At 42.2% G+C, this 13,362-nt stretch overlaps 1 protein-coding gene across 2 annotated transcripts; it reads right to left on the bottom strand.

Moving 5' to 3' along the window:
* Nucleotides 1-40: 40 nt before the first annotated feature.
* Nucleotides 41-13,170, bottom strand: MFN2 (mitofusin 2). 2 transcript variants are annotated; one of them, XM_031613321.2, is made up of 19 exons: nucleotides 13,063-13,170; nucleotides 12,749-12,883; nucleotides 11,601-11,779; nucleotides 10,776-10,911; nucleotides 10,298-10,460; nucleotides 9,614-9,738; nucleotides 9,193-9,301; nucleotides 8,990-9,097; nucleotides 8,443-8,596; nucleotides 8,133-8,200; nucleotides 7,855-7,976; nucleotides 7,443-7,569; nucleotides 7,061-7,165; nucleotides 6,450-6,552; nucleotides 5,698-5,918; nucleotides 5,398-5,547; nucleotides 4,299-4,495; nucleotides 3,788-3,922; nucleotides 41-2,976 (listed from the first exon to the last, which is right to left on the bottom strand). In XM_031613321.2, the coding sequence occupies exons 3-19, from the start codon at nucleotides 11,773-11,775 to the stop codon at nucleotides 2,907-2,909; spliced, it is 2,268 nt and encodes a 755-aa protein (XP_031469181.1). In that variant the 5' UTR covers nucleotides 11,776-11,779; nucleotides 12,749-12,883; nucleotides 13,063-13,170; the 3' UTR covers nucleotides 41-2,906. The 2 variants fall into 2 exon arrangements, with proteins under 2 accessions (XP_031469181.1, XP_031469180.1); XM_031613320.2 differs by lacking the exon at nucleotides 13,063-13,170 and having other exon boundaries at nucleotides 12,749-13,056.
* Between the last annotated feature and the right edge of the window lie 192 nt (nucleotides 13,171-13,362).

The following is a 13,362-nucleotide window of genomic DNA, read 5'->3' as shown; positions in this document are numbered from 1 at the left end:
GACTTTGAATCAAGATATGCAGAACACAGCAAGAGAAGTACTTTTTACAATTCATTTTTATTTTGGTTTCCACTGCTTTTACAGCACTGATACAGGAATAATTCATGCAAATTTATCACCTTAAATACAGCAAAGAGAAAACTCACTGGTAAGAGTATTTCGAAGAGCTCCATCAACACAACACAATGAAGGTACATAGCAGCAGTAAGATAAAGTGCACTGAGCTGTTGCCCTTAAATAAGAGCTTGGGGAAGACTGCTTTTAGAATTACCTAAATTCCAAGAATTAGTTTATTTTTTCTAAAGAAAAGCAGAAGATAACCTCCTTGCTAATAGTGTTCATTCCTCCACCAAGCTGAATTAAAGAAGTACTGTGTTTGAAGGTCTCTCTGTTATAAGTGATTCGTGATCACCCAGCTGCTAGTGACAGGGTTACAGATGTACCTGAACAACAATGAACTCCCATGTTAGCAGTTTTACTTCTTAAAAAATTCAGGCAGTTCTTTCCTCCGTTCTGTTAGCACTACAGTGAGAGCACCTCCATCACCAAGATCTGAGCAGTGCCACAAACACACACTGCCAAGACGCTGCATTCTGAGAACACCTCGATCTCTTTGCCTTCACAAATCTGACCCCAGCTCTGAAGATCAGCTCACTGATCAGATTTCCTCTAAGGCCTGCTGAGATCTAGCAGCACGTCTCCAAGGGCGAGATCAGTACTTCAGGTAGCCAAGAGCTGCTGACTAATACATCTTCTCCTTCTGCCTAGAACTGGCAGCTTCCTGTTCTATGAGGGATCTGTTTAATGTTTTAACTCAGCACTGTACACTGCTTGTTATAAATGTGTATGAAATAGCATGGGAGACAAAGAGCTCTGCTGTAGGTATTGTGTGAACTCAGAGTAATAGCCCACAATGCCACTTGCTCCAGCATACTTCACCACAAGCCCAGAGAACACAACACCAAAGGCAAGGACTCACATTTCTCTCTCAGCCATTCTCATTTCTGATCCAAACCACATTTGTGTACTGGTGGCTCCCTGAGGAAATTGAACACAGCCAATGAAGCGCTCTCTGATGAAAATAGCTTCTTGGTTTGGGCTGAATTCAAAGCTGTCCACTGAAAGTGAAAGCTGCGTTTGCTTCTTGCCTTTCAGGGTCACAATGAGAGTCTACCAGTTCCAACGTAACCAAGATAATTCAAGTCTTATTGCAAATCTTAACACAGCCTGAAGTACTTACTGCCACTTCACTATTCTTTCCTTGAGGATCAAGCAGCTTCTTTCTGGAACCTCACATGAAGCAGAGAACGTGTCACAGGCACATATATTCATACCTGAGCATGAATAAGGAATCCTAAGGCTAGCTGATCTCATTTTAAAGTGAAAAATCTCACTGTTGTATAATAGAACAAAAAAAGAAGCACCTTAGTACTCCCAAATTCAGCTGTCACTTGCTCACAGATAATTCATATTCTCCAATGTTTGATTCTTAACAGATTTAGGTTGACCCTAACTCCAGAAATGCAGGATTAATTCTGGATTACAGAGAGACATTTTGTGGGCTACATAAAGATCATTCCCAATACGTGGTAAAGTACAAAAAAAAAGTTTTACAGCACAGGAACCTGATCCTGATACTACTGAAAAAAGTGGGAATTCTTCTGCTATCAATTCCAAAAAGAAGAGGCTCCAGTCCTTACAATGCCCAAGTCTCATAATCAAAATTAAGAATTGTTTCAGGGCAAAACTCAATTAATTTCATCTATTTGCAAGTAAAAGACATCTGGAAAAAGAAAAAATGACTTAATCCATTCTTACCCCAGCATTAAATAGGAAGGATAGGTCTCTATCATTATCCTCACACTTTTAACAGAATAGAAACAAATCTCATTACTGCATGGACTTGTATCATCCCATGGGAACTCTATGTGAAGTGAAATCTCTTACAGCGTGTGATCCCCGTGCTGTCCTCATGGCCAGCTAATGGTAATGGAATTCCAAAGGCCTGCTTCCAGAAACACTGCTGTGCAATTACCAAACCCCACATTCATCAGCCTGTCTCACAAGGCAACTTGTCAACTGATTCATCTTTTCATTCCCAATTTCCTTCTTCAACAAACTGTCAATTATCATCACCAGCTCCTTCATAGCAGCTTGCTATCTTTGCAAATTAGCTGCCTACAATGTGAAATGAGGCAGATTGCATTACTGAAGAGCTCTGAAGAGGAAGAAATTAACTCAGAAGACAATAAAGGTACCAAAGCAAAATCTTAGTCCCTTTTGCTCTAGAAGAGAACTAAGTTTTGTTCACAGGTTTAAACATGCTGACAAAAATAAACCTGTCCATGAAAATAAATAGTGCAGCAGATCACTGCCATGTTTTACAATAACAGAAGGTGAAACAAGGAGATAGGTTTGCACAGGCTATGAAAGTACTGTGATACTGTTCTAACTGTGTGCTTAAGATTGCTGTTTAGAAAAACAGCTGCTTGTCACATACATAAACTTGGGGCTTTGAAGCCAAAAGCTCTGTCTTCATGTAGTAAGATGAACGACTCCATAAGGAACAATGTGTTAGAGTAACTTTTAAACTGATAAACACTTGTTTATAGAACTCACTGCTAGTGTACTTCATTTTGATTTTAGAAGCCCCCTGTAAACGTACAAAGCACACATTCCTTCCAATGTAACCTGTTCTCCTAAGCTGGAAAAGAAGAGCTACAACAGCTAGTGTTGAAAGGTGGGACACAAAACAAGGATGCTGAATCCTACTGTTCACACAGCAACTGGAAACTGGCAGGAGCCTTTTGCTCATTCCCTTTAGGGATTCCATCACCCACCATATTCTCTGCAGTAACTGAAGGAGCACTGAAGGGAAACAGCGTTGTTTTTCTCCTCTTCCCACACTATCTGCTTTGCTGCAGGTACTGATGTGTGAACATGTTAAGTTCACTATCGAGCCAACCCGCCTTATTCCTGGAAAGACAAGAAGTCTCTGTTAGGTGAATAAAATCATTCTTCCCAAGGCAACCTGAAAGAAGCATGAATAAGATTATTCCAAGTGGAGAGGAATGCCAAGAAGGTCCCTTCCAGACTGCTGCTACTATTCCTTGTATGCTTCAGGTCAGGAATACCATCCTGCCAACAATCCCCAACTTCAAGGTTCATAGTGAGATCTTGGTCACAACTTTAAACTGGTCTTATTATTTGTGTGGGTAAGGTATGTTAAAAAAAATTATTCCCAACAGCTTTTTGCAGGGTGAAGACAAACATCAGACTCAAATCTGTGCAATGGCAAGGGTGAGACTAGCCTGGAAAAGTTTGCAGGAGTAGAGGACTGTATGTTTTGGTAAACAGAACTGTAATTTTGTACCAACTAAAAGTAAGAAGGAAATGGGTTTTTTATGGGACAAAAGATTTAAATGACTGTTCAGAGTACATGGGCTGAGCATCTCTTCTTCTTCTAACAGCTTAAAATAACAAAAAACACTGCTCACCAACACCTCAATATCCTTTCTCACCCAATAATCTAAGTGACTTTTCTTTCTACTTGAGGCTGCAGAATATTGTTTTGATATCTCCACCAGACATTTTAATACATTGCAGCAAATTGTTTTTCACGTAACATTACAAAAGGAACACAATACGGAAAGATGTTGATGTCTGCAAACCGAACACTATGATGAAAGAAGGGCTGTGCTCAAAGATGCATCCTCATCTCAGCATCTTGGGGCATCCACAGGAAAACCAATTATATGCAGATGTTTGTGTAATAAGAAGATCTCACCTCAGCAATTTTGCTTTGCTCTGCAGTGAATCCAGAACTTCTATTTTCTTATTCATGGCAGAAATTTCCTGCTCAAGATTCTCCCGGGTAACATCCACTTGCTGACATAACTGAGCGAATGTTCCAGCAAGCTCTCTGTGAAACGGGAAGAAGAGTATAAAGTAAGAATGAAACACAGAATTAAAGGAATAAATGCCTTCAATGAGTGGCAATGACACTAACTCAGATGCAAACATCTTTCCTCTTCTGCACAAAAACACATTAGAACAGTCAGAGAAATCTGAGACTGAAGTACTAAGACTAGAGCTTTAGAAATATCCACATACGACATCATCTTATTAAGAAAATCAACAAAGTAACCCACAGTATTCTTTTAAAACATATGTATTATTATATTTTTTAGTCCTGAGTTCAGTGAGCAGATACCTTGCTTTAACAAAGCAAAAAACAGTAATGGAAAAAAAAGCAGGAGAATTCAGATAAAGATGTTAGGTGAATATAGGCAACATACTGTTGGACTTGGTGGCTGCAATTAGATCCTGTATAGCTGACAATAAGCTGCAGTTTCTCTCCAGCATATTCTACAAACTGCCGTTTGAAAGCTCTCTCCTTTGCTTTTGTGGTCCAGGTGAGGCGTTCATACACATAAAGCAGCCCGTAAAGACCAAACGAGAGAGCAATCAGCCTCCAGCCCACAGCCTTCCAAACCTAAAACAAGCACAGGGGAAAACAAATGACACAGCTGCTATTAGAAATGATGCTGCCTCATAGCAATGGTGCACTTGTACTTTAAGCACATGAAAGTTAGCCAGAAACCTCCAACAACAACCCTGACTTGCGAGTAGTTTTACTGATCAGACAGCTCGCTACTAGTGTTCAGCCTACAAACTTAGAATACCTGTGGGTTAACTTCTCCAGGTCATTAAAGTCACATTTACACGCACAAGTGAACTTGGCCTAGTTCACAGAATTCTTGTTTCTAACAAGACCATTTTTAGGGAACCATATTCCTTTTGAGAAATCATCCACCCCCACACGCTCTGAAAAAGCACGGAGTTAAGGAACTGCTACTGGAGAAGCTTCATGTTATTTGTAGAATGGAAACTAGTTACCATGCAACTCTAGTTAAATCTCTATTATTCTTTTCTTCTGCAGTTTTGGGAGACTGAAGATTCAAAACATTCTCTTGTTTTCCCACAAGACAGAGAAGTAGGCAGTGCTGACTGTATATGAAATAAATTAGAGCATCTAAAATTAAGTGCTCTCCTCCTGTTCCAGGTAGGAAGATATGCATCATCAGACGATCTAAACAGAAATTTTGCCTTCAACCTCAGTTCCCAGTCTTCAGTCAACAGGAAAAATACATTTTTCCTTCAATTCTCACAAAAATACCAGATTTTATAACACAATTTGAAAGGCTTTTATCTTCACAAAACCTCTGGTTCCCCACGTAACTATTATGCAAAATTATGCTCAGTATTTTATCTTCTATTTGCACACAGAAAGCATTTTACTATCTGAACTGAAAATATCTACAGGTCTCTGCAGCGACTTTCCAAGCCAGTGCTCTGAGGTTATTTATCTAGATGCTCCTCAGATTGTCAACCCACCACGCCACCAACCACGATGATCCCCATGGAAGTTCGGGAAGTTAACGAGGCCAGTCCAGTGACCATCGACACCATGAGTTCTTCCTGGGTCATAGAACCCTGAGGCAAAGGAGGCAGACTGGGATTTGCTGGTGTTAAAGGGCGTTGAATCTAATTAGAAAAGCAGAGAGAAAAACAAAGAAAACAAAAACAGAGTACAGAATAGAAGAATGCAAGAAATTGCCCTTCTCAGCAAAAACTGTTCAGCAGGCACTGGAGTTATGAACATCCCACTGACCCCTGACCAGTAAGTTACCTTACCTGGTCATTGTAGCCCATCAAGGCCCGCCGACCATTCTTTGGTCCCAAAAATCTGTTCACCAGCATTGTCCATCCAAGAGAGAAATGGAATTCTATGTCTTCTTGGAAGTCAGCACAAAGCTTATCACAGTTCAGATCATAGCTGAGTGTGAAGCACTGCCGGGGAATTAACATGTCTATCTGGCCTCGCAGGGAGAGTGGGAGCAGTGGTTTTAAACCATCTGCAAGAACAGAAAATAAACACATTCAGAAAACAGAAAATTGACTTCACAGTATTTAACTGGACTTGCATTCCATAATCAGAATGGATATTGGTTGTTCCATCCTCCATCCTCAGTTGTTTCTGTTAGTATCTCGAATCTCCTGAAGCCAAGCAAGTTGCAATGCAATTAATTCATACTCAGAAGGATGCCTTTCCACGGGCATTCCCAAATCTCTAAAGGTAGCTATAGTGTGCAGTTCAGCAATAGCTTGAAAAACAGAAGGCCAGTTCTAGAAGTGCTTCTCTCTCACTAACGAAGGATTAAGCTGACTGATTAGATTCATTACTAAAGCACTGAACAAGTTTAGCCAAAGAGTGGAAAAAGCAGGAATAACTCATCCTCTACATATAAGTTTTATTAATCACAATAGAAACTAAGACAATGCCACCTGCAAACAGCCATCAGAGGAATAAGAAACCCAGAACATCCTCCTAGTTATTTTGCATTACAGTGACAGGAACGAAGGGTAATATTGCCTGCAGAACTGACCTATCATTTCTTGCTGCATTGTCTGCAGGGAAGCTGTGATTGCATTGGAACAACGATCTGACATGTTACGGCCCAGGCCTTCCTCAATGTGTTTATGGAGCTCCTGACAAACAGAGAAGGGTTACTGAGATTAAATAAACAGAAGTAAGATACAAGTTGCAGGTGCTAGAGCTTCCCAGTTAAAAAAGGTTTCCAAAGCAAGAGCATACATTCCGTCTGCCCACTCTTCTAACACCAGTTTCATTTTTCTCCTTTCTTCAGTGGAGGAGAGAAAAAAGCAAATCATGCAATCTCACATGTATGTTGTAGACTGGAAAGGTTTTGTCTGAGGTACATAATGGAATACAGCATATGTGTATCTGTTTAACGCTGAGGTTAGTTTTAAACATAATTTCCTTCCTTTTTTAATATACCTTTTTCACAGGAACTATCCCAATGCAAAAGAAAATTTAAGAGAAGACACTCTGCAATATTAAAAGCTAAGTTCTTCCTAGTTGGAAGAATGCTAAGTATCTCAAAGAGCTGGTGTAATTACTGACTCAGAGCCCACTGACTAATTACAGGGCGGCTCAGAAGCTGTTAGCAATCTACAAGAAGCAAACACGACTTACGTTCTTGTAAACTTTAAGAACAACTTGAGAAGGATGAAAATCCGCTTGGTATTCATCTACCAGCACTGAAAGCCGTCTGATTTCTTCTGCCATTGCATTGGATACCTGGAGAAAGAGCCACACAGGACAAAGTTACCATATTGCTCATTTAAAGCATCTTGTGAGTCTCCCTGAAAGTTATCCCCAGGTGTTCCACTTTCCCTTTTATTGCCTCAAGGAAAGCAAACAAACAACAAACCCTTCTTCTGAAAGCATTTCTTCTCTTCCCATCTGTAACTCCCACGCTTCTATCCACTCAGACCTGTCAGATCTTCGCATTTCTCCCACCATGCTGGTGGCTGTTTGAGACAATCCCTTCTCTTTTTCTGCAGCACCTCCTCACCTGCCTCTCCACTTCTTCTGTGATCTGTTTGATTTTCCGCTTGTAATCTTGAGTGAGGAGCTCCAGCTGTTTGTCAATAAAACCCAAACGTTCCTGCCGTTCCTCTCGCATTTCCAGACAGTAAACTCTGATTAAAAAAAAAAAAAAAAGGTACCCATAAAAAAGCCAGATAAGCACGTTTCTGATCTGCAAACACCTGGAATTCCAGAGACAAAAGACATTCTCCAACCCAAGAACCAAATGTACCAATATCTACAGTACATTACATACACACAGCACACAGGATAAAAAGGATGTTCCTCTCCCAGTATTTCCACATTTTTTCTTTGCATTTTAAATGTCCATCTCTTTTAATTTTCTCCCAGAATGCAAGCTTCTGCCATGAAAGCACCGAGCATCAACATCTCCTCACCGCTGTTCCTGGGCAGCAACATGCACAGAATCCATGATGAGACGAACATCCTCTGCGATCTGCTTCGCTCTCACTGTATGCTGCTCAAATTTTGTTTTCACTGCTGACTGGGAGATACATTCCTGTACACAACAGGCAGCCAAGATTAGCGGCAGGCAGAAATATACTAACACAACTGTTCTATTTCCTAAGTGTGGTGCCACACCATGTACGTAAACTCCACTCCCCAGCCTTTCAGGACTAAGCCTAAATGGAAGGCTATAACACTTAACACTCACCTCAAATCTCCTCTCAAAGTTTTGAAACTCAAACATTCTCACTTGAAAACCATCTGCCAAAGCTCCACCTGAGAGTAGGAAGGTACAAAACAACCAATTAGGTTTTAAGAAAGCAGTCAGGTGTTGGACATTAGGAAATACTCCTGCTTTACCCTGAAGCCAATGCAGAAAAGTAGCCAATTCATTCTCTTTGATTTTGTCTGCTCTCTGAACAATTTGATAATTTTAATAAATTCAGTTTTGCCTATTTGTGAAACAAGATATTCTCTTATTTTCTTCACTATAAAAAAAGCTCTGTTAGCTTCCTCACCTCCTTCTGGCATCCCTTGAGCCCTCTGAATCCTGGCATTCAGCACTTCTTTTGCTGACACGAAGAAGATTCGATCCCCTGCCTGTGCTCGATCCACCACGCCCAGCTCATCTACCAGGAAACTGGTGCAGCGCTCCATGTGCTGCCGACGCACCTGAGAGATAAACAGGAACACCTCCATGTTCAGTTACAGCCACTTTAAGCTTCACCTCAAAAATCAGATCAGGCACTCAGATGCCCTCTGCTGGTCTAAGCTACTGATATGAAAGAATAAGAAAACAACCTTGCAGTCTATAAAATCTTCCAGAAGTCATCCAAAACAACTAACTTACACACTGCCTGGTGAAGTTCTTGATTTCCACTTTAGAAATCTCCAAAGCCATGCTGTGACCACTAGCCTATACTCCCTCTAATTTCCACGCTACAGTAATAAAAAACAAGCTAAAACAATCGTATCTAACACTTTATGGTTCTACACACAAGTACGAGAATCAAAATGGTCTCTATAATGGACTCCAGGCAAAGAGAAGGAATTTAAATCACAAACCTCTTCCATGTATTCTGGTTCAGAGGCAGATGCATCCCAGCGGTTATTTAAAATAAATATATTGGGTCGAGACAGACGTTCGTTCACCTTGTGAAAGAATTGCTTCTCCTGTGCAAAATGGAACACAATCTCTTAAATTAATTTGTCAACGTTTCAACTTTCAGCCAGATTCACTGACCACTATCAAGTGAACTTAAACATACAGTTTGCATCAACGTTGATTCGGAATTTGCCACCAGAACAAATACATCGGCATCTAGACAGAACTTGTCAATCCAACTGTCCAGCTCTGTGGTTACATCAATGCCAGGGCTAAGAGCAGAAAGAGAAGAAACATTATTCTGGGGAAACTTCAAAAATATGTTTTAAAAAGTTAGTACGAGACTTGTTTCAGCTATACAGGGCATTATTTTCTGTGTTTGACCCACACTGCTTTGAAGTTTTAGTTTGCAGACTGCAAACTGAAAGGACAAATCAAGATAAACTGTGGCTGTTAACTGCAGAAAAGGACTTTGGTCACTGTCTCAGATTAAAACAAGGTCACTTTCATTGATGTCTGCTAAATTTGTATTTGAATACAAAGAAATGTGTGGTAAAGAGGAAAAGAAAGACAGATATTGTCACCTGTCCATGAGCACCAGGTCATCCTTTAATAGAGGACATTTGGAATTGGGCCACATTACGCTGACTAGACTGCCAGCATTCAGAAGCTCATCTTGATGGAGGGCATGAGCCAGCTGGTTTACTGTCTACAAAAAAAAAAAAAAAAAAAAAAAGTGTTTATATATTGTCATACATATATATGACATTTCTATGTTATATATGCTCTATGTTCCATATGCTAAGACAATTATCTCCCCCCTTCAAATTGGTCACAGACAATTTAGGATAAAATCCAACTTGGAATTATCTCCCCAAGAGTATTTCCACATCACGAGTTTCCCCAGCCAAAAAACAACCACCCAAAAAGAGTTTATAAGAAGAATAAGGCTGAGGAACTATCAGGAAGGCTGTAACTTTGACCAGTCATACAGAGCTGAGAACTTCCTGAGCCATCATTCCAACTCCCTATTAGCACAATCCCAACATATCATCTTCCACATATAATGAAGTCTCATGCCATAGCTTGATTCACTCCTCCCTTCCTACACTCATTGAAAACCTGCTGTTAATCTCTGCTCCTTCAATGAATATAACGCTGAACTGTTAAAAGTCTATTCACAGTGCTTTCATTTTCCTTTTCTCATTTCCTTCTCTGGCACTGGAACACAGCTCTTCTCCTACACTTTATACTTAAGGAAATTGTACCTTAACACTCTTCTTTTCTTCCGAGCCTTCAGTAAGTAGGAAAGCTTCATGACCATCAGTCCCTTCTACACGCAGGAAACAATTAGTGGTGTGCCCAATTCCTGAAGGAAGGACTTTGTCCCATAGCATGGCATTTATCACTGTGCTTTTTCCATTGCTCGTCCTGAAGCAAGATTAAAGAATAGCATAGCTGGGCTTCTGAGCTATTTAGGTATACTCATTTTGATATTACAAAAAATAAGCAGTTCCAGAAGTATTAACAACTTAAAAAAAAAAACCATTTTTTCTTTTAAAACTTCTTCCAAATAGAATATATTCTACAATATTTAAGTCCCATTTACACAAGTACTAACACTAGGGACATCTGCCACACGTTGCATGCAGAAGCTTCTATAAATACTTTTTACTGGCTATGATCCTAAAGATGCAAGTTTCTTTACCAAGTAGGGAGTGTAGGCAATGTAAGCACGTGACTTACCTTCCAAAAAAAGCCACTTTCATGTGTCGCCTTGCCAGCACCTCACTAATGCCACTGACTTTTGACAAGTAGCCTTTCACTTCCAGTACCTGCTCTTCTGTGGTGACAGGATCAAGTTCTACATTCTTGTGTGTTTCTAAAAATCAAAATACATCATGCCTCTGAATCCCTGAAGTGATCTGCCCCAGTACTGGGTGAAACATCTCCCCATAATTTAACACACACAACTAAATGCTTATCTGTATCCCAAAGTTCAGACAGGTCATGCTGAAGCACGCAGTTACACCCATCAGCATTTATCTGCCAGTCTCCTTCCTTTATCTAATAACCATTCTTATCCTCAGGACTGCTTTAAGCAGAACGCATCCAACGCTTCAAACATTCCAGCATCCTTAAAAAACTTCTCTCTGCATCGTAAGCTGTAAAGCCAATTACTGTATATGTTCCACGTCACTGGCAATGACGTGTCTAGGCGAGAATACCGGAAGGATTATATGCACACAACCAAAAGAAAGAATTATATGCACACAACCAAAAGAGCCTTAAATGGTTCATTAAAAAAAAAAAACAAAAAACAACAAGACACACACAGAAACAACTTTCTCCAACATCAACAGAAAGTAGCCCACTAACTAGCTCAGTTTCATAATTTACCAACTTAAGTCAGCTTTGAAATATGAAGCCTAAACTTCATCCAAATTCAGTAAAATAATTTTCAGTCCCTCATACAAACACATAAAGAGAGATGTATTTATAAATAAATGAGGGTTTTGGTGTGTGCCTTAGGAACCACATGCAGGCAAAGCACCATTCAGCTCAGCTTACCCTCCAGGAATGAGGAACTCTCATTGATGTACGCAGCCAGCTGCTCAAAGATGCCATTGATTTTCTTCTTTGCAGTGACAAAATGTTTGAGTGGAGAAGCATTTACCTCAGCCATGTGTCTTTTATCCTTCTTCACTGCAACTATTGACTTGGAACGAGTAAACAACAGGGACATTGCGCTATAGGGAAAAAAAAATCAGTAAGGAAAGGGGACTCACTGAGGCCTAACAGCCACGTTTAACCATAGAATGATTGGGCTGGAAAGAAGCTCAGAGATCACCCAGTTCCAACCCCTGCCATGGGTGCTCCCCACCAGCTCAGGCTGCCCAGAGCCCATCCACGGCCTTGTGCTCTCAATCCCACTGTCTACATCATTACAGTACACGCACATGTATAAAATATATATTGAAAAAGGTGGTGCCTCTATTGAGAGACAGGGAGACAGCCACCTAACGAGCAGACACCTACTGAAAACTACACAATACATATCCTAAACATCTGCGTCCAGGTCTGGAGCCCCCAGTACAAGAAAGACAGGGAGCTGTTGGAGAGGGTCCGGAGGAGGGCCACGAAGATGATCAGGGGACTGGAGCACCTCCCCTATGAAGACAGGCTGAGGGAGCTGGGCTTGTTCAGCCTGGAGAAAAGAAGGCTGCGGGGTGACCTCATTGAAGCCTTTCAGTACCTAAAGGGAGCCTACAAACAGGAGGGGAATCAACTCTTTGAAAGGGTGAGTGACAGCAGGACAAGGGGAAATGGTTTTAAGCTGAGGGAAGGGAGATTTAGGTTGGACGTCAGGGGGAAATTCTTTACAGAGAGAGTGGTGAGGTATTGGAACAGGCTGCCCAGAGAGGTTGTGGATGCCCCGTCCCTGGAGGTGTTCAAGGCCAGATTGGATGGGGCCCTGGGCAGTCTGGTCTAGCATTAGGTGGAATGGTTGGTGGCCCTGCGTGTGGCAGGGGGGTTGGAGATTCATGATCCTTGAGGTCCCTTCCAACCATGGCAATTCTGTGATTCTGTGATTCTGTAAATGCTTCTGTTTCTCACGCTTATAAATCACTCAAACATCTGGAAAGAAAAAAGCCCACCTTCCCTCCTCCCTTCCACGGCACAGCCCACCAGGGATCTTTCCCTCCCGCCCCGCTTACTTCTCAGGATGTGTTTCGCTCTCACAAGCCGGACATGGTCAATTCGAGCCCCTCCGGAACGCGAACAGCTCCGTTTCTCCGCTTTCACCCTCGGTCCCGCAGCTCTTTCTGCCACGCCGGATCCAGCCGCACTCCCTGCGACAGAAGCGGACGGAGCGCGCAGGCCTCGAGCTCACAGAGCCCTCACAGAGCGGCGGGCGCGCGCCAAAAAAAAAAGGCGGGAAGCGCCTCGTCCCACAGCGCGGCCGCACCTCAAAGCGGACAGCGGCGCCGCGCCCGAACCCCCCCCACTCATCCCCGGCGCCAACGCTCACCTTCACAGCCGCTCCCGCAGCGCCGCCATCTTACTCAGCGGCACCGCCCCCTAGGCGGGCGGGCGCTGCCCCGGGGCGCTTCGGGAGCTGTAGTACCGAGGAACCGCCCCGCTAAAGAAACACAGCCGCTGAGCGTTTTGGAATAGTTTAATGCGAGTTTCTCCCCCCCCCCCCCCCCCCCCCCCCGCCCCTCCTCCCCACATCCAGGTTGGAATCTGTGTGTGAAACAGATCCGCGCGGATTCCGATCACAGCGTCGGGCAGAGGAAAAGCACAACGAAATAAGGGGGGGGGGGGGAAG

Source organism: Phasianus colchicus, chromosome 22 (assembly GCF_987193195.1).
Source record: "Phasianus colchicus chromosome 22, bPhaCol1.hap1.1, whole genome shotgun sequence".
In the NCBI taxonomy this organism is placed as follows: Eukaryota; Metazoa; Chordata; class Aves; order Galliformes; family Phasianidae; genus Phasianus; species Phasianus colchicus.
The sequence above is the reverse complement of the archived record's forward strand: the minus strand, read 5'-3'. Positions and strand labels throughout refer to the sequence as shown.

Excerpts from the sequence above, each read along its gene's own strand:
- MFN2 (XM_031613321.2), bottom strand. The coding sequence starts at position 11,775 with ATGTCCCTGTTGTTTACTCGTTCCAAGTCAATAGTTGCAGTGAAGAAG. Across the intron at positions 10,461-10,775 it reads AAAGTGGCTTTTTTTGGAAG|GACGAGCAATGGAAAAAGCA; the intron begins GTAAGTCACGTG and ends ATCTTGCTTCAG. Across the intron at positions 9,302-9,613 it reads GACCTGGTGCTCATGGACAG|CCCTGGCATTGATGTAACCA; the intron begins GTGACAATATCT and ends TTCTGCTCTTAG.